The 24,198-nt window shown below is 38.1% G+C and overlaps 1 protein-coding gene across 1 annotated transcript; it reads left to right on the top strand.

Moving 5' to 3' along the window:
* Nucleotides 1-683: 683 nt before the first annotated feature.
* Nucleotides 684-23,763, top strand: prss12 (serine protease 12). The gene is made up of 13 exons (XM_079461905.1): nt 684-1,137; nt 3,377-3,515; nt 4,685-4,863; nt 4,946-5,096; nt 6,814-6,992; nt 7,180-7,321; nt 7,395-7,591; nt 11,345-11,486; nt 13,720-13,925; nt 14,738-14,816; nt 14,949-15,071; nt 18,587-18,888; nt 22,056-23,763. The coding sequence occupies exons 1-13, from the start codon at nt 831-833 to the stop codon at nt 22,361-22,363; spliced, it is 2,454 nt and encodes an 817-aa protein (XP_079318031.1). The 5' UTR covers nt 684-830; the 3' UTR covers nt 22,364-23,763.
* The last annotated feature ends 435 nt before the right edge of the window (nt 23,764-24,198 follow it).

Here is a 24,198-nt window from a genome sequence, read left to right as displayed (position 1 = left end):
TAATTATATCAGAAGTTTAAAAGTAAAGTGAAATTCTGACTTTAAAATTCTGCCGATTTAAAAAAATAATTCTAGCATTTCATGTAATTAAAAATGTTTGGTACGATGATTTTTTTGCATTGAAAGTCCTATTTAATCATAAATAAACCCATGTTCGTTTATATTTTACTGACACAAGAGGGCAGACAGGTACTTCTTTCAGGTCTCGTCGTTCGGTCGTCGCTGGATGCTTGAACGAGACAATATTTTCACCGAAGCCTCGTAAAAGACCATCAATGCTGATCAGGCACTTGGCCAGGTCAGAAGTATTGTGAGATGCTATCATTTAAATTCATGTATGTGTGAATTGATGCGCTTAAGACTGTAGCAGTAGCGCTATTGAAATATACATTCTAGAGAAAGTGTGTTGTGAATGATTTATCAAGTTTGTAGAGAAATAATTCATCATTTGGCCAATATTCTAGTATTCGAGTCGGTCTTTTAAGATTCTCAGATTAAATGAACGAAAACCTAATAATATAAAAAACGCCACCCAGGATATATTTTGGTTATTTGCGACTTGACTTTGCATAAAGGTTATCACTATTGATTTTGATCTATACTGTTCTAAAACTTCTCATCTCTGGGGAGTTCATCGTCATTATGATGAGCATTAAGCTCCAGGCTTCCCCTGTTTCTCCCTTATTGATCCTCGTCTGTGAACCTCCTGAGCTGCTCGGATTACAGCCAATAGACAAGATGAGGCGACTTCAGGACCATGTCTCCGGATAGACTGGAGAACGTTTAAAAATGATTATGGATATGTATTGACAGACGCATGTTCATGATTTATGATGGATGCGAGCTCTGGGTTTTTCTTCACTGCCGGCGTACTGCTCGTCGCGTGCTGTGACGGGTCTCCGTTTTCCGATTGTATTCAGGGCAAAGGTGCCCTTTACGAGGGATTCATTGACGTGACCGAATCCGGCGTGAAATGCATGAACTGGAGCGAAGTGCCTGGTGTTAGAGAGCGGTACTCGGGGAAAGGTCTCGGGGAACACAGTTTTTGCAGGAACCCTGACGGGAGAATTCGGCCGTGGTGCTTCTTTACAAACAACCGTGGACGTGTTGACTGGGGCTACTGCGACTGCAAACAAGGTATGTGCGGGCTGTTACGTTATATACAGTTATGTACTTATCATATGAGGAACTGTGTGTCAAACCTGTCCATTTTCCACACGAAAGAGTTTCGTTGTTGTTCCAAAATTCTTAAGAATACAGTTTCCATTCCATATAGTTTTGACATAACGTAGAAAATCAAAAGAGATGAAATTGTTAAGAGTCTAAACGTGGCCAGATGCAATAGACATTGTAGCGTGTGCAAGCTAAGACATGTCTAACTTAAACCATTCACATTGGAAAAGGTATGCGCGGGCGCTCCAGGTACCTTTACGGAGAACAAAGCAAACACTCTCATGGCGTAACTTGTTTTTACTTTGAACAGCGACCTTCCATAGATTTACTACAAAGCATGCCGTCTCATTCAGTCACTTCAGTGCAAATATTGTTGTAAATCCACGAGCGCGTGTCGGGTCTTGGGCTCTGACAGGTTCTCGAGACACTGATATGTTTGAAGCGTGGATTGTACGGAATCCAGCTTGTATTTACATTTACAGTTAAGCGTGCGATGAATACTTGACAGTAGACGACCTAGGAAGCGTTGATAATGTATACCACACCGGGGAATCTTTATTTGCACCCGTCTACAAAAGCTTTGATCAGATCTGATTTTACTGTTATTATCCGGGAAAACACAACCGTTTTCTGAACACACTGTTGGGCAGTATTCAAGAATATGTTATAGTTATCCAGAGATGTTGTATTTATTCATTAGCTTGAGATATAGTTACTGTGATACAGACACTGTGTGACAGCTATGTGTTTCATACCAGCAACATAAAGATACTAGTGTATTACATATTTAAGCTTATTGGAACAGCAGCATTGATGTGACCATGTCTGTAAGAGTAGGGATGTGTTAAAGTGATAGTTCACCCAAAAATGAAAATTCTGTCATCATTCACGCAGCCTCGTGTCATTCTTACCTGTATACATTACTTTGTTCTGATGAGAAAGATATTTGGAGGAATGTTGAGTGTCATAGTAGGAAAAATCAAAGGTGCCACAGTTGTGTTCTAAATATCTCACTTAATATCTCACTATATATTTACTATTATAATTTATATTTATAGTTTAATATATTTTCTTTGACTTAATATATATATATTTATTTTTTGAACCCGCGGAAGTAGATATTTTGAAGAATATAGGATAGCAAACAGTTCTGGGGCACTACCATAGTAATTTTTTCTACTATGGTTGTCAATCGTGTACAAAAACAGTTTGGTAACAAGCATTCGTCCAAATATCTTTCCCTGTGTTCAACCAAAAAAATACATTTATACAGGTTTGGAACAACCAGAGAGTGAGTTTAATTCATGAGAGAATTTAAATTTTTTACAATGTCTTTCCCCATAAGTCAAATTATTGAAATAAAAAAATTGAATTACTACTCTGAAAAAGGGGTCTTAAGCTTAAACATTTTGTATAAGTTCATGTTTTTGTTCCAACATAATGTTTAGCATTGCAGTAAAGCAGTCTATGTACATGTTGCACAAAACAGCTAAATCCATATAGAACAAGCCTTAAAAATGCACATTGCATGTCAAAATCGTATCAATCTCTGGAGGTCTCTGCGTGTGCTAAATGTGAACTGGATGAGTTCATTCAAATGTTTTGGTATTCTATTAGTTTATGTTTTCAGCACGCGCACCACCTCTCTTTTTCCAAACACACAGTGATTGTTTTAAGCACTAAATTGTTTGGAGAACATGTGCTGCCATCATGTGTGGTGGTGCACTGTGTGTGATTTATATTACAACTGCCCTCAATCCAACAGCTGGACGACACATAAGCACTGGATGTATGACATGACATCTTAAAATTGTTCTAAATTCCAAAATGTGTACTTGTTTATGTATAGACGATGTAAATGTATACGTATAGCCACAGTATACAGTACAAATAAAGCATTTAAAATTATTATTCATTTTAGCTTGTTCTTGTTAGCTGACATTGTTTTTATGATGCATGCAGTATACTCTAGCTGTCAGTAATGTCAATGTGCAATATCTTACATATAACTCATATGGAGGTTAAAGCATTCCTCTCTCATCACGTAAAGTTACTCATGGAATATGATTTCTGTTCAGTGGGAACTTTTATAATGGGGACATTTATCAAAATTATGGAGACCAGCAGAACCAAATGTTTGCAGAAGATCTATGGATTTTATCACTTCTGAGAAGTTAATGCATGAGTTTGTGTGTGTCTGTAGGCTCTTTAAGGCTGCAGGGTGGGAGATCTAAGTTGGATGGTACAGTTGAGGTGTATCTGAACGGCGTGTGGGGAACCATCTGCAGTAATGGCTGGGATGACAGAGATGCCGCTGTGGTGTGTCGACAGCTGGGACAGGGGTAAAACACACATATACACATACATGGGCTGTGTGAATATCACACAATCATTCAACTTGTAATATTTCTGCAGTACTGGTATTGTGGAGTATGCAAGTCTTCTATACTTGTTCTATTTGATAGAAATGTAGACATTGTTCAATAACAATCTTTCTTTGAAAACTAAATACCAAAACATCACCAATGGTTGTCATCTCTATTTTTAGGGATGTTTTCTTCATTGCACAGGAGAATAGGCTCTGGTTGTTAGTTGGAGAGATAATCACTGAATTCTGATGGCCATATGTTGCCAGTGCATTTATTACTTAACCACAAAACAACCTTTGTTAGATTGTGTCATGGAATGCTTTGGTATTTGACCTCAGTGGTTCATTCTTCCACTGGTTGGGTCAAAGGTCAATCTTTTACCTTTTTAACAGGACATGTGCTTAGAGTTGGCAAGCAGTGAATGTGTGTGCTGGTGTTTAAACATTTTCTGATTTCCCTGGAGAGTTCTAATCTCTGGCACGAACACACCCACACACACCCGCTGTTTGTATCTGAAGTCATCATTGAGCGTGCTCTGAGAAAGGTGACCATGGGGTCTCAGAGATCACATGACACCATAGTGACAGCTTTAAGTCTGACGAAAAGTATTACTTTACCATCAAAATACAAAAGCACACATACCCACAGACCCACCTGTCATCGTTTGACCCCGGTAGGTTGGAAACCATTTGTCATTTGTAAATAATTCAACGACTGTCTCGACTTTCACAGATGAATGCACTTGAATTATGTATAAGCTATGGAGACAGCCAGATTCTGGTATCTGTCTAAATGTCCATCCATCTGTTTGTCTACTGTAAGGTTTATGGAAAAAATGCTTTTTGTAGGTCTACTTGCCAAGACAAAATGGTCATAATGCTAGGATATCGCTATGCAATTTCTAATGTATTTATGGTGTTACTTCTATTAAAAAGTGATAGCGATAGAGTAATGGTTCTCTCCAAATATGAAAATTCTGTCAACGTTTACTCACCTGCTTGTCATTTCAAACCTGTATGACTTTCTTAAAATGTCCCATCACTCAAACAGTATTTTATTGAGTTTTATAAGCATGCATAAATCATCCTCATTTCACTTACCATTTCACTTACCCTCTTTCTCTTCTTCTCTCTTACTCCCAGCTTTAGGGCACGTGCACGTGGAAGTCCTCTGTCGCGTCTGGCAATGTCTGTAGTTCATTGGCAAACTGTAGGTTGTGAGGGACATGAGGGGGACTTACTGCAGTGCAGTCGCACGGTCTGGAATGGAGGAGACTGCAAAAATCAACAGGCGGCTGCTGTCTCTTGCACCCCAGTGGAGGGTACACACATGACATATGCACTGCACGCATTCATAAATTATAAACATTCATGAAATGAAGACAAAATAAACTGTGTGTTTAGCTTCAGCGTTTGTCCCCGTGCGTCTCTCTGGCGGTCCATCGGCGTATGAGGGCAGAGTTGAGGTGTATTATGCGGGACAGTGGGGGACAGTGTGTGATGACCAATGGGACGACAATGATGCTGAGGTGGTCTGCAGGCAACTGGGGTTAGGGTAAGACATTATAGCTATCTATGTAAGGGATTTAAAGGGATGATTAATCAAAAATGAACATTTTTTCACACTCTTGTCATTTCTTGTCATTTTCTGCAAAACACAAAAAAAGATATTTTGAAGAATATGGTTTCAAAGTTTTGTGCCTGGATATTTCCAAAGGAAGTTTTTTCTTTCAAAACAAGTGTGCGGGTACACATACACACACACACACACACACACACACACATATTGACGAGGTCACTATTATAAACTCTTGAAATGGTTTCTTGGGAACAAACTCCCTATTTAGAGGAACACCAGGGTGTCCTTAACAACTAAGATGTGTTAAAATAGAAGACAGACAGAAAGGTGGTAGGAGTGATAAATTGACGGAGAGAAAAAGAGAAGCAGGGTGTCTTTTCCCGCATAAAAATGTGAAATATTTTCTTGGGAGGTTCCTCGCACACAAAGCCAGTGTGTTCTCTGTGAGACGGCGTGTGTGTGAGAGAGACAGAAAACGGAGATGATAATGAGAGAATGAGAGCCAGAGGAGAACGCATTGAGAGGCGTAAAGGATGATTTAGAGGGAGGAAAGGAATTAGAGAGGAACGGAAAGTTCTCAGCGTGAATCAAGTTGATTGTTTCAAACTCTTCAACTGAAATATAACGGCTGATGTAACAAACGATGCCCGAAACAGAGCAGGTGTGCACGAGTTTGTTTAGTAATCATTCGTGTAGATGGGCAGGAAAAAGTGAGTTGGTGCAGATGCCACAGACTAGCTCCACATTTTTCTTTCGGCGTTCACTGATGAATGACTACTAAACCATGTGTTTGATGACCTATTAATGATGGAACGATTTAAAAAAAGATACAGAATCTCACAGCACAAAATTATAGGGGCAGATTCATTAAACAGTTGTGGCACTTCAGTGCATCGTATTTCAATTCGAAAAACAACATTGTTCACTAAGCACCTGAAATCAAGATGCTAATGAGCTAAAATGTTATTTATTTATCAATCTTGCCAGTTCTAGCCACTTTGTTTCTATGTAAATTACATTTGTTATGGAAATAATGGGTAGCGTTTGAGAGGTGATGTACGGGTGTTGGTGAAATATGCCAGATTGAGGTAGTGCTGGTCCTGTACCACCTAGAACAATAAACAAGGCCTGGATTTTGCGATGAAGTAATCTGATTCACGTAATTAATGTTAATCTGTTTATAAAACAACGTAGACAGTGTATGCAAATTAAACCAGTATTAGTGCCTTAAAGGGACAGTTCCCCCAAAATGAAAGTTCTGTCATTCTTGTTTAATGACCCTCTTGTCATTTTAAATCTGTATGACTCACTTTCTTCTGTAGAACGAATGAAGAAATTTACAAAAAATAAGATGTTACCCCATTCACTTCTGGTGGATGGATACAAAAGCAATGCAAGTGAATGGGAAGTGCTATATTGTTTGGTTACCAACATTTGTCAAAATATCTTCTTTTGTGTTTCGCATAGTAAAGAAAGTCATGCAGGTTTGTAATGTGAAGAGGGTGAGTACATTTTCATTTTTGGGTGAACTATCCCTTTAACCTGACATCATATGCCCTTATCGGTTTTTCAACAATTGTTGACTCTTTAGAATTTCAGGGATTAACATTTTTCAGAAGTGACTATTGTACTATAGTGTGTCTGCTGGTTTGTATTATAGGCCTGTTTTAAGTGTCTGAATGTATGTGCACAGGGGCATTGCTAAGGCTTGGGTGGGAGCGTATTTTGGCCCTGGCTCAGGCCGTGTGCTATTGGATGAAGTGAGCTGCACAGGAAATGAGTTCTCTATAGAACATTGTCCAAAACCTGTCTGGGGGGAACACAACTGTGACCACACTGAGGATGCTGGAGTCTCCTGCAGTCCGCTTATAGGTACACAATCTATTCGTATTTATTACACTACAATCGGGAATATTCATTCTCATTGGTCAATCAGAACCAGTCAGTCGGCAAATCTTCATGTTAATGCCCCAGATTGAATGTTTCCGAAAGTAATACATTGGAATAATTTTTTTTGAGACTGAGCCAGATGTTAATACCAGGTGTAAATGTGACCTAGATGGTGCAGTGCGTCTGGTAGGTGGTGCCAAGGGTTTTGAGGGCAGACTGGAAGTTCATTACAGAGGGCAGTGGGGGACGGTGTGTGATGATGGTTGGACACAGTCCAACACGCAGGTCGTCTGCAGGGAGCTGGGCTTCAGGTAGCAAAATGTTTTTTTTATTTTGTTGTCTATGTTGATTATCAGCTTTGTTAATAGGGTTGTTTTGGTGCAGGTCAGGTGAGAGTGTGCCATCAAAACGCTTTGGGGTGGCAGCGGGTCCAATTCTGCTGGATGATGTCAGATGTATAGGGAGAGAGCCCACCATTACACATTGCAGCCGGAGGGGCTGGCTGAAACATGACTGCACTCACAACCAAGATGTTGCCCTTCTGTGCAGCCCCCAACGCTCCAGACATGAAGCGCCCACCAGTAAGAGCTCATTTATACACAGACATGTTAACCTTCAGTCTGACGCATTCTCCCTGCTATTATCATTTTATCAGGTTTTCCTTATGACTGTTCTCAAATATTTAAAATATTAGAGTGTATTTACGTGTAGTTAAGTGTAGTTGTTACATTCAAGACAGTATTATATAAAGTTTGAAGGCTCAAACAAAACTTCAAAAAAAAATTGAAGACCCAAAACAACTGTGAATATTATTTTTACATATATTTAAAATCATACATTCACGACTGACATCTCCCGACATGTCTAACACATATGGCCCTACGGACACCCATAGCAAACCCCTTTGTGCAAGTCTATCTGTCTGTTAAATGAAAGTTACACTCTGCAGAAATTAATATATGTATGCCAAATCCACAGACTATTAAATAGGAATTATTCAAGAATATGATGGATCTTTAGTAGAAAGAGCTCTCTGATTCTCTCATAAGGACTGAGCTTTGATTCAGCGATATGTATTAACTCACTCAGGAGAGACTGAACAAGTTCTGCTAATGTACACTGAGTCAGACATTTAACAAAAACAGCTGCCACTAGGCTTATCATGCCTGACTCCTGTAGAGCTTCATAAAGAACTGATGACTTTACCTGATTCACAGGCAGACACATGGAAAACACTCCCACATGTCCAGATGATGGACATCACATCATATGTATTATTTCAGCTTTGGCTGGGATGTTGTTCTGGCATTTCATTGATGTCATTTTGCCTCCCTTTATTTCACTTTTTCCCACAGCCCATTTGTAAAATCCAGCATATAGAGCTGTGTGTATGAGATCTTTTATAGGAAGTTGGCTAGTGAGTGAGGCTGGGGAACATTGAAAAGTGTGTCATTGTGTGTATGAATGCCCTCCTGCAGTCCTTTTTTCCTGCACTGTCGGGCTGATTTAACTTAATTGACTTTGGAAAAAGCAGACAATGCTTGTAAGTGACTCACTATTGAGGGGACATCCCTGTTTATTTCATCTTACACACATACAAGGACTATCTGGTCTAACCTACACACTAAAGACATCTTTAAGATTTTGATACACAACATTTTTATATTCTTTTTAATGTTCGATTTACTTAAAAAGCCCTTTAACATACACACACACACACACACACACACACACACACTGACTTTTAAAGTGGAGGCCTCCCAGAGATTCAATGGTTTTCATGAATGAATGAAATTATATTAACTAAACCCAAACCTGAGCCTCAAAAACCTGTTGAAATCATTAGATTTAAAGCAAAAGATGATTTATGATTATTTCAAATCGACCCCTTCGGATGGTGTAAGTCAGTTTTTGACATTTAATATATGTGAAGACCTTTTCAAAAATGTCCCTCTCAACAGTGAGGCCAGACACATAGACATAAAAGTTTTACGTTTACTGTTGCACCCATGATTTGCTTCTTGCATTCATTTCAAATGCATGTACTCACACATACTGAGCTAACATTATAAAGACATGTAGTGAGTTTAACTCTATGGAAATTCCTTCTCATTGAATAAACTTTTTATACATTTATATGCAATAAACATTTATACAAGTATAATAATACAATCTGTTCCCAAAGAACATCTGTAGATTTATAAGATACAACTACAACTATTTCAGGTGTCCCCTATAAATCTATACAGCAATGCAAATGTATAACTTCGCAAAAAATGAAATATGTGTATGCTTTGAAAAATTATATAAATAGTTTAAGAATATGGTATGAACATGATTCTTTGAGAAACATAGATGAGATATACGTATACCTCCAGCGCTGTGTGTGTGTGGTTTTTAAAGTCTCAGAGAGAGAGTTTATGAAACATGAAGACCATCTGAAAAACCCATTTCAGCAGGACTGGCATTAGTTTTTCTTTGTGTGCTGGTAGTGCTGAAGGCTTTATGAAGTCAAGTTTATTTAATGAAGAAGTACTCAAAAAACAACTGACAGATGCGAATGAATCTGACTGTGAGAAATGAACTTTACATTCAAACCTAAGTACTTTCGCAGATGTTCAGAATGTTGTATAGACTGTCATTGTATGGAAATATGGATTAATGGTAGTGAACACACATCTTCATATGGTCTACAGCTTTTAGTTGTGACTTGACGTGGTTTATTCATTTTATACAGACACAAATGTTCACCAAATAATTTCCTAATAATTACCAGGATAAAAAAGTAACATAGTTAGCGTTATTATATACAGATGTGTGCGTGTGTCTGTAATTGTTAAAAGCAAATTGTGTGTTTTGTGTATGTATGGTTAGTGTTTCATGATATTGCAGACGGGTCAGTAGCTGTGGTGATTGATTGAGTTTATGTGTGTGTGTGTGTGTGTGTGTGTGTGTGTGTGTGTGTGTATAAGTGGAGGCAGGTGTTCCATGAGTGGAAACATAAAACTCTTACTCAAGCACCAGGTGTTTTTTTGTCTCCTTACTGCATTACGCACACATGCAGTCACACACACACATATTGATAAAAACTTCTTCCTTTTCTCTCTTTCTTGGTTATAATCATTTTAGTTCAGGAACTCTAAAGCAGTGTGTACATATAACATAAATACTTATAGCATATAATATCTGTCTATATATATACAGTAGGCATGGGCAGGTATGATGGCATGATAACCTATAGCAAAAATATCACGGTTTAACGGTATGCAGATGTTTCGATTAAAGCTTTAAAATGTTTGGGTCAAAAGCAAACCTTATATACAATGCGCACACATACAAACGCGCAGACATGTACACACACAAGATGGATCCAGGGGGGCCACAGATTTTGTGTATGTCATACATTTTATGCAATCAAACATAAAAATAAGCCCTCCAACCAAAATAATAGATATTCCAGCATTGTATTGTCTCAGCCTCAGATGTCACGCCCACGATACAAATTTTTTTTTAAACACTTCAGCACAGATGTCATCTGATTGGTTAAATTTCACAGGAGTTCCGGGAGATGTGTGTGTCGCGTTCTTTAACAGACAAACAACACGTAGCTGTCTGATCTAAGAAGTAATCTGTCGTGTTTACAACGGTTGCTCTAACAATTCATCACAATCTCTTAAATGCATTTTTTTAAAGTATGCAAGTTCACAGCATAAATTTATAATTATTTTGTTCCTTTTAACTTTTGACACGTTCGTGAATTTACATTAACGCGGCTCAGGACGAAACGTGATTCGTCTTGAGCGAATAACTTTACCTGTCAGTCATATGGCCTATTGGGCGGGCCTTGTTCAAAGAAAGTGGTGATAAGTTTAGTCTGGCTATGCAAGACTTAGCATTGTATAACTGAAAATGTTTAATTCAAATTCTTAAGATTCTAAGTCTATATTTTGGAGGGGGCCACAAAGCGATGCACCCTACACAAAGGGGGCCTTACAAGGAAAACATTTGAGAACCACCGCTCTATAGAACTTTATTAAACCACAGGGCAGCGTAGCTATTTAGCAGGAGGGAAAAACTCTTCCTGAAAACATTGGAGGTGTTTGTCATTGCGCAAGAATCTCACACGCACACACAATCACTAGTGGAGAACCTATTCATCAGTAAAGGATGGAGAAAAAGCCTCGTTCACAAATTCCCAATGCCAGATGGGACATTTAACAATCTGCATTCTTTGTATGGTGCAGTCCAGATCTGTTACCACTGAACTACTGCACCAGTAGTTTTTCCAAAGCGACCTGTGTGTATTCATATGGTTTGTTTTACCTCTGTCTCAGGTGTGCCTGTGAGGCTGGTGGGCGGGGAGAATGAGAGAGAGGGGCGTGTCGAGATCCTTGTAGGTGGCCGGTGGGGGACGGTTTGCGATGATGGATGGACAGATCAGGACGCAGAGGTGGTGTGCAGACAGCTGGGCTACAGGTGACAGAAAAGATGGTCTTGCAAGTTTATCTTCTGTACTTGTTTCTATCAAACGTTTAAAATATCAAAGTACTTTTTTTATATATCACGGTAAATTCCCTCCTAAGGGAATAATACACAATAGACAACTCAGATAAGTTTATGACTTGTGAAGGTTCAGTCTGGATCTTCATCTGGAAGAAATCAATTCTTTAGAATTGAGCTCTCTGTGTGTGTGTGTGTGTGTGCGTGCGTGCGTGCGCGCGCGTGTGTGTGTGTGTGTGAATGCGTGTGTGATGAGCTCTTCCTGATGAACGAAAATGACGTGGTTGGTATAGATCCAAGTGTCTTAATCTTTATGTATACAGATGGCTTTGTGTATGTGTGTGTGTTACTAAACATCTGTAGAAGTGTCTTTTTTAACACTGCAGTTATGATTTTCAATCATACAGGTGTTATTGTTCAGCTCGGGTTACAAAACTGATAAGAGCGTCAGCTTTACACACGCTAATGTGATCAGCACCTTTCCTCACCTCCTGAGGGTGGGTCAGAGGTCAGGTTATGACACTGTAACTGATGCTCATATCTGTCTGGTGAGCTCAAATCTCTCACTTCTCCCATGTGTTATGTGTCATATTCCGTGCTGGCCTGTATGTGTGTTCCAGATATATGTTTCTCTTGTGTAATGAGTGATACATCAATACACCATATCAAATTATAAAAGTGGAATGCACACTTGATCTTTTAGCCGTTTTCCACTTTTGTTGATTTTTGTAGGTCCTGTTTATAATTTAGATGACTGAGGTAACTGAAATGTGCTGAATTATGTGATTTTGATTGATTGATTACTTTTAATATATTGAGGTTGAGTGAGGTTGTTAGAGCACCAGTCGTGTTTTATGTGGCTTTTATCAGCTTTGTGAAGGTACTTGGGGATTTTTAGTGAGTTTTTAGAACAGCCACATTGAGTTTATCAGATCATTGGTTAACATTACTTAAAGGTGGTGTGTGTTATGTTAAGGAGGATTTATTGACTAAAATGCAATATAATATACATAACTATGTCTTCAGAGGTGTATAAATACATTACATAATGAAGTGTTAAGTTTTTATTACCTCAGAATGAGCTATTTCTATCTACATACACCGCAAGTCTCCTTCTATGGAATTCGTCCTGTTGTTTCTACAGTAGCCCTAAATGGACAAACTGATCAACAGAACGCGTTTCATAAATAGGTTATCTCCTTCGGCAAAGAAGCGGAAACGTGACGACATCTTTGTCCTGCGTCAGCCTCTGTAGTGCTTCGAAAGGGAGGGGTGAGTGGTGGAGTGAGGTGTTGGTTGCAATTCGCAATCCCACCACTAGATGCTGCGAAAAACTCCACATTGAAAGTGTATTAAAGACACTTTGTAAATTTCGTTGTTCTGCAAGAAAAGGCGCAACACTGCAAGGATAAACTTGAGCTTAAATCACGTGTTCCGCTGCCAATCCATTGTTTACAAAAATAAGACAATAGAGAATACATTTGGAGGGGTCCCAAGACTAGATCACGGCAGGAATCGGAATGCTTGAGGAATTGTTAAAAAAAAAGGTAGGTGGATGCTTCTATACGCTTGGAAAGTGGCAGATATACAGCTTAATAGTTGCTCAATTGTAGAACATGGCTCTTGCAATAACAAGCTCTTGGTTTAGAACTGATAAACACAATAGATTCAATTACAGTAATTTTTTGATGCACTAAACATAGGTTTTCATGTTTAAAAAAAAAAAGCTTTATATATTATATATTTTACCTGTGTTTTACACCGTCATCTCGATTCTTAGAAAACAGTCTGTTGAGTTCTTGGTTCAATGAAGCCCCTTCTTCCGAAATGTTTTTTTTGGTAAAGCTGAGCCGTTCTTTTGTGATTGGTCTACCGCTTAGAATGTGTGTTAAGATGTCCTTCCTATTACCCTATCAGTCTTCCAGGGGGCAGTATTTATGTAAAAGTAGTCTGTCACAATGCTACTACTGCAGGAAGTAGCTTGTTGTAGTCCCAAAGATTCGTTCATTGTAGTCTTTAAAAAGTGATTTCTTTTCAAGAAAATATCTTCCTTTTCTGTGAAATTTGAGCACTGCGACTTTGCAGATGTTGTTTATGCACAAACAGCAATACTATACACCAATTAAATTTAAAGAAGTGAAATTCCATCAGACCTCCCCTTTAAATGCACGTGAAAGCGGCTGACTTGTCTTTCATCGTTCTTCTCAAGCAGTGGGATGGCCAAAGCTCGTGTAATGGCCTATTTTGGCGAAGGCGAGGGACCTATCCACATTGACAATGTAGAATGCAGCGGCGGGGAACGGACACTGGCTGACTGCATCAAACAACCGTATGGCACCCACAACTGTCGTCATAGTGAAGATGCTGGAGTTATTTGTGACTATGGGTTACAGAAGGATGCCCCTATGGTGAAAGGTGAGGTGAAAAGGTGAAACAACATTCAAGTATTTGATGCTGCCAAGGCAAGATGTATTTAACCTTAAGTAAATGCACAGATGTCTTTGAATTTTCCAAGAATGTCTAAAACACTGACTTGCGGTCATTTTAATTGGGTGCCATTGAAGCTCTCCGAGAAGCACCAAAGCTGTGAAGGACAGATTTGGGAATCCTTACACCTGTCAAAATACCATCCTTAAACACAAGAAATTGAGATGTATGATCACCTGTAAAAGAGCTTTTGCTTTTACACAGACTACTTTATGCAGTATTGGTGTTTGTTATGTCTTCCCTGAAGGATGTGGTCTAGCTCGCAATCCCATGATCACTTGCATTTTCATTTTATGCTTTATTATTCTAATCAATCTAATAACGCTTTAATGCATGTTAATCCGATCTGCTTTCTCCATTAAAGCGTGAAGGCAGAAAGCACACAGACACACATCATTTGCGCTATTAGGTCTCGCAATACTGTAGGTTTAGAGTAATGGTACAGCAAACATGTCAGTTTGTACACGCACGCACACACAAAACACACAAAACATTAATAAATAATTAACAAAATAACAGTATAAAAGTACAACTAATCACAAAGATGCACACTTAGTCATGTAAATGTATGAATACAACTTAAATAATATATCGTAATTCGTATCATCTTTCAAATAACATTATTTAGAATAACATTTATGGGCTTCATGTTCTTCAAGCCAAATATCATTTCAGGAAGAACTTCTTGGCAGGTTTCTTGAGATCACAAATAAAGTAAAAAATGTGTATGTGCGTTACAGAGACAGTAAGCTCCATGTGTGGTCTAAGACACTCTCATACACGCCAGAAGAGAATAATAGGAGGAGAGAACACTCCACGGTAAGCAAATAGGGACAACTTGTATACAAAAGCCGTAACAAATGACACTATTCTAAGTAAATAAAGGTGAATATGAACATGCAGAGCAGATTTTAACGGCATGTTGGCTGTGTTTTCGTGTGTGTGATGTAGGGGGGGCTGGCCGTGGCAGGCAGCTGTGCGCTTACGGGGTTCTCGGGCAGATGGACGATTGGTATGCGGAGCTACTTTGATCCACAGCTGCTGGATCCTCACCTCTGCACATTGCTTTAAGAGGTACACACACACGCATGTGGACAGACACTATTTCTTCAGTTTGTGTCACATCTGTCAGGCATAAATTAAATCCACCCTCACACAAACATGTACACACGCTCCTGGCTGTTTCTTGTGTTTTCAGTTTTCCACCGTGACTCATACAATTAGAATATGCAGAAAATAGCCTGAGATACAAACAAAACACACTTGAGTTCTATTTTGAAGAGTCCATCGTCATCCCACACCATATCTGCAGGCTGTGTATAATCTTTTTAATGGTTATTTGTGATTTAATAATCAAATGCAAGATGCAAAACAAAACTCACAGTAAACGTAATTTAATTATAATAATCATTGTTACTTTTTTATGCAACTTCAAATTCAGAAGACAGATCTGTGAGTTTTGACGAGCACAAATCTCAACATTCAACTTCAGTTTTTTATTTTACAAGTTATGCATTGCACATTTTAGTGAACAGGCACAAATACTTACTTTACAAGTTTCCAAATTAAAATCTCCTTTGGCAAAAATGTGACAAAAACACGTCTTTGTCCTGGGAGAGCTTCCAGTAGTTCTTCCAAGGGGAGGGGTAGAGCGAATCGTTGGTTGCAATTCGCAACCTGACCACTAAATGCAGCTAAAATCTCCACATTGCTCCTTTAAGACCAAAGTAAACTGATTTTACTCGCAGAGAGACAGCATGCGTTAAAAATGGGCTCATAAAATATTTCAAATTCAATATATCATGTTCAATAACTTACTCATTATCCCTTAGTAGGAAGGTATTCTGGGATATATGTGGAAAAATTTCACTTTATTATTTCATTCAAGGTTTATGGACTGACATTCTTAAAACCTTTTAATACACACGTTAGCTGCTAGTCAACCATGCATCCCAAAATGACACAAAACACTATTAGCCACAGGCAGTTTACAGCATGGTAAGTTTCTACAGAAGTTTTAAATGAAGACTAATAGTAATGGTAAGGCGAGAAATAACAAACTCTTTTACACAAAGACCTTCTGCTTCCCTTACGGATCAATTCGGTAAATGTTCTGTACCGAGTTTCCCCATTACAGTGAAAAATGTGTGTTAGTCTTAGCTTCCTGAATCATTTAAAACGTTCATTTAAAGGAAGACTCCCAGCACTTTGGCAGTGTGTGAGGTTTAGGTAAGTTTGGATCTGTTTTTTATCAAACAGTCCAATGCTGAGCCTTCAAAATATGATCCATGACATCAGACTACTTCTAAAGTTTCCTCTAGTTACATACCATCTCTCTTTCTCTATTACACACACACACACACGACACGTCTATAAATCTCCATACCTCTGTGGCTCCCTCCCTTTTATCCTTAAATACACTCACTCATTTTCTCAGGAATGCGTTTACCAACATGCAGAAGAGCACAACAGATTATTTAGCTTAACAGGACTAAAGTTAGTCTCTCATTTCCGAGTTTATAGAGGGTAACATGACATTTGTGCAAAAATAGCATGCGCACACGAATACAAGGGCTAAACTATTTATATGCTGCACCCTGGCCAATCGTAGTTAAACTGGGTTACAAACAAGTGTGATATTAATGGAGAAGCGCTAATGACAGAACTGCCATAATCTACAACCTGGTTTGATGGTTCGATGGCTGTCAACATATACAGCTTCTGGGTCTTGGGGGAACGGAGGGAAACATTACAGTGATAAACAAATGTGTGTTGAGTTACTGTACTGTGGTGGGCATTTGAGTGGCTCTTAATCACTGATTGATAAGTAAATTATTACAATCGAATCGAATAGATTTTATAAAATATTTTTGTCTGTAATTGGATATAACAGTGGAGATGGTGACTGGGAAATGATCCAGATTGTAAATTGGGTAACCCACACATAAATGCAGTTTATTACAGTAAGGATTTAAAGTTAATTGGAAACATTTTGAGCATTAAGCCCCGGTCACACTAGATTTGTAGCATGCAGAATGTCATCGGACACAACAGCGAACAGGATATGATGTCATACTTTTCCGTTTTAGTAAATACATTATATATTAATGTGAACTTGTACAGTCGTGGATAGTTTTCATCACACCTGCAAGTTTGTGTTAAATTCAGCCAAGAGGTCAGTCGATACGTTAGGATCCTCACAGACTTTCTCGTCATGGGAATTCATTTTGGAGAATCTTGGAGATGTTTTCACAGTTCTTATGGATTTAGGCTGTCTCAGTTTTTTCTGTCTGTTCAAGTAATCCCTTTTTTTTATTGACGGCGAGATCAGATATCTGTGTGGACCCTAATGCATCACAAAACATTAATATTACACAGTTAATGTACAGTAATTGACATAATACATTTACATTTATGCATTTGGCAGATGCTTTTATCCAAAGCGACTTACTTTGAATTATCCTATACATTTATACATAAGTATCTGCAATCGCCTGGGATTGAACCCACAACCTTGCGTTGTTAACGCAATGCTCTTAACACTGAGCTATATAAAAAAACACATTAAAATAAGAAGTGTCTAATATGCCTGTTATTACTTTTGCACAGCGCTGTATATAGATGCAACGTTTTAAAATGTTATAATATTTTAAGGAATTTATGAATTTTAATATTTTACATTGACATCTTTGACCTGGGTTTAAAAAAAGCTATGCATAAAAAGCATTTTAAAGGAAGGTTAAAAAATAGCACAAAAATGTAGTACGACCATCATAAAACAAAAAAGGCAACTCGAAGTTGAAATAATATACAGCACAAAGTACAAAATGACCCCTTGGGTCATGAAGGTGTCTGTGGTAAAAGTGTCTCCGGCTCAGAACTGGCCTTTCCGGCACCTCTCTGATGAATGTGCTGCTGATCCTGCTGCTGGTAACTTCCAGACCAAGAGTGTCATACCGGACAGAGAGGAAAGGTCTGACTGTGTAACGGGACACTTCGGTCCCTCTCTCTGGCACTACATTCATATTTCCGTTACACAGCAATGCTTTCAATCACTGACAAGTAGCCAGGAGGGCAAACGCATACACACACAGGGCCAGCGCTAGTATTTATGGGCCCAAGCCTCCAAACGATGGGCCTGGCATATTCACAAACAGTAAAAAGTTTAATTCTTGTTCAAGTTTTTAAGTCAGCTTGGATTTATATTGATAGCTATATTATTTTATAAAATAATATCATAAACTGTATTACATAATTTTCTATAAAGATATTCACAAAGTTGTCAAAGCTGTAGCCCAGTGGTTAGCACTCCAAGACACGTATGATATGAGCTGTTGGCTCACGGCGGGGGACCGGGTTCTATCCCAGTCTCTGTCTCATACGCCCATGCTCCTGTCTGCCTCCACTGTCCTGTACACATAAATAAAAACACCACAAATATAATGATAAAAAAGAAATAAGTTAAAAGTGTATGATTTTACCGGTGTCTCAAAAAATGATTCAAGTCACAAACTCATCCCTATTAAGAGTAGGGATGAGTGGTTTAGTCTGAAGTGTATTTTAGTTATGTGTTATTTGTTGTTTTATAGGTATGGTAACAGCACTGGGCTGTATAAAGTTCGTGTGGGTGACTATCACTCTCTGGTTCCTGAAGAGTACGAGGAGGAACATGCCGTGGAGAAGATCATACTTCACCCACGGTACCAGGCTGACAGCAACGACTATGACCTGGCACTGGTGCGCGTGTCCGGTCACAGAGCTCACGGCGGGGGGGCCGCGGGCAACTGCGTCAGGCTGAACCGTTTCGTGCTTCCCGCCTGTCTACCAGCTCGGAGGGAGAAAGTGCCAAAGGGCATTTCCAAATGCTACATCACAGGCTGGGGAGACACAGGTTGGAGATTGAATGAAACGCATACAGCGCACCTTGGATCTTTAATCATAAATTAAATTAACCAGTCACCTTCCTGTTTGCCCAAAAATCTAAATTCAGTCACCTTTTATTTAGCCTCATGTCTTTAAAACCTGTGTATGACTCTTTCTTATACAGAAGATTTTGAGAAATATCTTTTGTGTCGATGGGGGACAGTCATTCTTCATAATATCTTCTTGTGTGTTACAAAATAAAGTCTTAAAGGTTTGGAATGACATGAGGGTGAGTAAATGCAATCATTTTTATTTTTGGGTGAACTACAGGATTTAAGTTCGACTCCCACAATCCCAATTGACTTAAATGAAGCTCTGAATGCACTCCACCATGGACCTCCATCTTAAAAGCCATAATCATCAATTGAAAACCTTCACCCGTCATTCCTGAATCAAAGGATGTTTTGAGCTCATGTGTGTTCTTGTACAGTCTGTTTGATATGGATGTTCTTTTAACTCTGTTGAATAGTGTAAGCTGACAGGCATAAGATGTGATCAGACAGTGTGAAAGCAGAACTGACAGCAGTAAAAGATGATCACACACTGTAAGTGGATCTCACAGAGAAACAGTCTTTGTTCCTTGTCCTGTCTAAAATAATCTCGCAATCACTGCGTCATTCTTATACACTGTCTGAAGCACACAGACATTTTGGTTCAGCATTTACATCAGCGCCAACTCATCCAATCAAAATGTAAAGTCTGAATCATCCATTCTGTAATATCCTGTTATATAATGTTTAATGAGTCCAAACGCTCAATAAGATACTATAAGCAAACAACAAAAAATAATGATATATGCTCATGGCGAGCTATAAAATGGAAAATCGTGATCCTAACCTTTATCTTCGTAACGAAATCCCACATGGCCAGTCAGCCATTTTGTTTAAACAATTTATTCAAATATTAATGATATTTCGTGAGCTTGGTGACTGTAGTGTATACTTTGAGTTAATATATGTTATCCCAAAAATGACATGTCTGTCATCGTTTACTCAGCATCGTGTCATTTCATACCTGTATAAAACACAAAGAAAGATATTTGGAGGAATGTTAACGATTTTCAATTCTGTGACATCATTGACTGCCAAAGTAGGTCATATTAAATGGTAGTCAAAGGTGCCCTAGAACTGGTTGTTTCCCTAAATTCTTCAAAATATCTCACTTTGTGCGGAAAAAAGATAAAATATTTGTTTTCCTACTATGGTAATGGATGATGTCACAGAACTGAAAATTGCTGACATTCTTACAAATATGTTTCTTCTTGTTTAATAGAACAATGACATTTATACAGGTTTAAAACAACCTGAGGGTGAGTAAATGATGACTAACCCTTTAAATATGCAATATGGACAGCATGGAAAACTATAAATGCAAATAAGAAGTCAAACAAATAGGCTTAGCAACTTTGAAAACGAAGAAAATGCCTCTTGTACTGTATCTGTTGTTGTTGGTTTTGCAAATCATATTCCAACCTTATAAAAATTATTCGTTAATGTGTTTAAAAGTACAAAAAAGCAAATTTCTGATCTTTCATTAAATATGCAATACGAGTAAACAGTGCTCATAAACAGCTGTTTAAGCTGAATAGATGCTTGGACCCAAAAAAAGGAATTCCTCACGTCACCATTTACCAACCGAATAGTGTTTGTGTTGAAAGCATGTTATTATTATACGCTACATTTTAAAGCCTAATAACAGGGCAGACTAATTTAGAGTAAAATGCCATTTATCAGAATGTTTGACATTGTGGATCTGTGTTTATGCAACAAGCGTGCACATTCTTTCAAATGAAAAAAGCATCAGCATTCGCAGGAAACCTTTGATGGCTGATGCACGAGATAAATTCGCTGTACACTTGTTAGGGATTTTGATCAAATAAACATCTGTTCTTCAGCAACAATCAACATCATCAATCTTAAACAAATAATAATAATAATGTGTACCGCTGAGCTGTAGTTACAAACAGGGCTGGTGTTTGTTTATGATTCCGTGTGTATATTTGTAAGCACCGCTTTTATGTACGAGCATATCGCGTGAGAGACATTGTCATGTGTTTAGAACGACTTAGGTTTTAGGTTTTTTGGGGCGATCAAATGACTCCATTAATAACTGTATCCATCTAGAACTAAAGAAAGCATTTCACATCAGTGACACCACGCACAGATAACAGGTTGCAGTCCTTGACTATGATGTTGTTTTTAAACCGAACCGACTACACAGATGCACAGGTCGTCTTTATGGCCAAATCTGTCAAACTGTCTAGAAAAACATACAATTCTTTGTGCATGTTAACTACTGTAATCTCAGGAAACTCTTATTGGTATTCGACACAGCATGAAGAAATCATTGAGAAGCTTTAGTGTGTAATTATAGTGTCAGTGTCAAGCACGTACAGATCATCATGTGTAGGTCTGACATGGCCTCAGAGCGGGGTCTTATTCTCATGTGTGGCATGTTCTGTTGTAAATCAGAACATGCCACTCTCAGTAGTCTCTCAGTAGTTTTCTCTTAGTAAGTGGACTTCAGTACTCTAAGCAGAATAATAAAGTACTTTAAGTGAGATGAATGAAGCGTGCGAGTACCTTGACAGAAAAGTGACCGCACGCCGCATTGCATAACTTAAGAGTTCAGCTTGATCTATTCCAGACTTCAGCAAAGTCCAAATTTGATCTGTATATTTTTGAGAATGTAAGAAAGCAAACAATTTTGGGACACTTTTAACTACCATTGTCATTTTTCTTACTATGGTAGTCAATGGTGCTCAAGAACTGTTTGGTTACTGACATTCTTCCAAATATATTTTACTGTGTTCATCAGAACAAATAAATGTGTGCAGATTTGGAACAACTCGAAGGGGAGTAAATGATGAAAGAATTTTCATTTTTGGTCGAACTGTCCCTTTAGGATCCTGCACATTTGAACAACATCAAACCAATTTTTTTTTCTTTGCTGGGGCAGTGCAATGAGTGTTGTTGTTGGTTTTGCTAATCATAAGAAATGCGACTCCAGCAACAATTTGCTTTGTGCAATATCAAGAGCATTTAACTGCTGTATTCTATCTATTCCAACCTTATACAATTATTGGTTAATGTGTTTAAAAGTACAAAAAAGCTCATTTTCACTTTTATTTTTCAGGTCGTGCCTATTCGAAAACTCTCCAGCAGGCTTCAATTTCCGTGTTGAGCAAGCGCCACTGTGAGCAACGCTATTCTGATCAATTCACAAGTCGCATGCTGTGCGCCGGTTCCTCCCATGACAACCATCGTGTGGACAGTTGCCGTGGAGATAGCGGCGGCCCATTGGTGTGTGAAAGGTCAAGCGGAAGTTGGGTTGTATATGGGGTCACGTCGTGGGGTCACGCTTGTCGACTGCAAGATGCACCTGGTGTCTACACAAAAGTCTCCACCTTTGTGCCATGGATTAGAAAGGTCATTGGCCAGTAGGATTTTTTTGCGAAATTTTTGTGAACCAATAACGAACATTCTGACAAACTGGACAGAGAAACAAAGCACATTTTAGAGTAAAAATATGTTCCAGATACTAATAATAGTCTTAAGTTAATTAAATGTCTTAAGAAAACGTATTGCCATATTATTTAGGAAATGTATTCCCCAATTGTTTAGCACATGACGTAAATGTAGTCAAGAAATAATTATACTTTGCACTGAAATTATATTTGTGACCGTTTTGAAGGGCAATAGCAACCAAGTCCGGTGGGCTTATATCAGCGTAATTTCGCTCCTTTATTCTTAGATTTTTGTGTTATAGATTGGAAGCACTTCTAGGTTGAAGGGACCACAAGATTATTATGAAAACGTGTTAATGAATGTGACTGTATACTTGATGCCATAAAAAACAGACACAGGGTTTAATCCTTTCTAAAAAAAAACAGAATGATCCAATTTGATATACAGCGGTTTCAATAATGCTCTGATGACATGAAATCACAAATTTTAATGTTGAATTGGGAGTATTCTGGATTCTTCACCAAGAAACGTATGGCAGTTATAATCCCCTGGGATACGGTTGTCATGCCATTTCTATGTAACCAACCACATCACCTTATCAACACATAGTTGAAATCATTACGCCTTCACAGGAACAATGACATCATTCGCTATCGATCAGATGTTCATGATAATCATACTGGGACTTGCCACATGTCAACGTGAGATATTTACATATCACATACTTGCTTAAAACCTAGTTGCTTTCCCACTCTTCCATAAGCCGGAGATCTGGAAATGGCAATGCTTATAAATGTTTACGTCTTGAAGTGTTCTGATAATGAGGAACAAATCTCATCCAAAGCGTTAAGGACTAACAGAACGCAACAAGGCTTTCAATGTCTCATTATTCGGTTGTAGGAAAACACTATCACATGCTGAGCTAATGTTAGCGTGATTCAACATCAAATGTCTGTTTTCTGTATGAGTTATAAAAGCAGTCTTTAGGCAGAATTTTTACTCCCTTTTGAACACAGCCTTTGGTCTTTATAAAATAAAATGTGAGCAATCACTAGCCCTGTAATTTTGCACAAACTGAAGCGTTGCAGTTCAACTGAGCTGCAGGCTTTTGGAAATCTAGAGTGATTTTATAATACATCAATCACATCAGTGTTTTATTATCATTTCCTGTACAGTGGAATTGTAAAAAGAATCACGTAGCGTGAAAAGTTATGGTTTTTTTGTGCATAATTTTCTCATGTATGTTTAAATATTTCTGTACTTAAGGTGCTATTGTTTTTGCATTTAATGAGTTGAAGTAAATCAGTGCAGTCCGGTGGTGTGTAATGCATAAGGGAGGGCTAAACAGTAATAAAGAATTGTATGAGGTTGTCTTTACAACATTATTGGAATACAGTAAACATCTGCAATTGCTATATGATAAAGAAATTAGGGCTGTCAAACGATTAATCGGGATTAAACACATCCAGAACGACAGTTTGTGTGCCTGTGTATTGTGCATATTCATTTTGTATTTATAAAAACAAACATGCATATATTTAAAAAATATATATATAATGATGAATAAACATTTATATATCATTTAAATTATTAGTATATATAAGTCAACACATACATATTTCCTTAATGTGTAAACATGTATGTTTTGCGTTTATAAATGCAAAATAAATATGTACAGTACACAGATATATATTAGACTATGTAAACCTATTATGGATCCGATTAATCGTGATTAATCCTTTAACAGCCCTAACAGAAATGATTTTAGGTATTGAGCAAATGGGCTTGAAAGAAAGATGCCATATAATACA

The sequence above is a fragment of the Barbatula barbatula genome (genome assembly GCF_947034865.1).
Source record: "Barbatula barbatula genome assembly, chromosome: 8".
In the NCBI taxonomy this organism is placed as follows: domain Eukaryota; kingdom Metazoa; phylum Chordata; class Actinopteri; order Cypriniformes; family Nemacheilidae; genus Barbatula; species Barbatula barbatula.
This window is presented reverse-complemented; position numbering and strand designations above follow the sequence as displayed.

Bases quoted from the DNA above. Each gene is read 5' to 3' on its own strand.
- prss12 (XM_079461905.1), top strand. From the start codon at position 831: ATGATGGATGCGAGCTCTGGGTTTTTCTTCACTGCCGGCGTACTGCTC. The intron at 3,516-4,684 runs GTAAAACACACA...TCTTACTCCCAG, and splicing joins TGTCGACAGCTGGGACAGGG to CTTTAGGGCACGTGCACGTG. The intron at 6,993-7,179 runs GTACACAATCTA...AATGTGACCTAG, and splicing joins CTCCTGCAGTCCGCTTATAG to ATGGTGCAGTGCGTCTGGTA.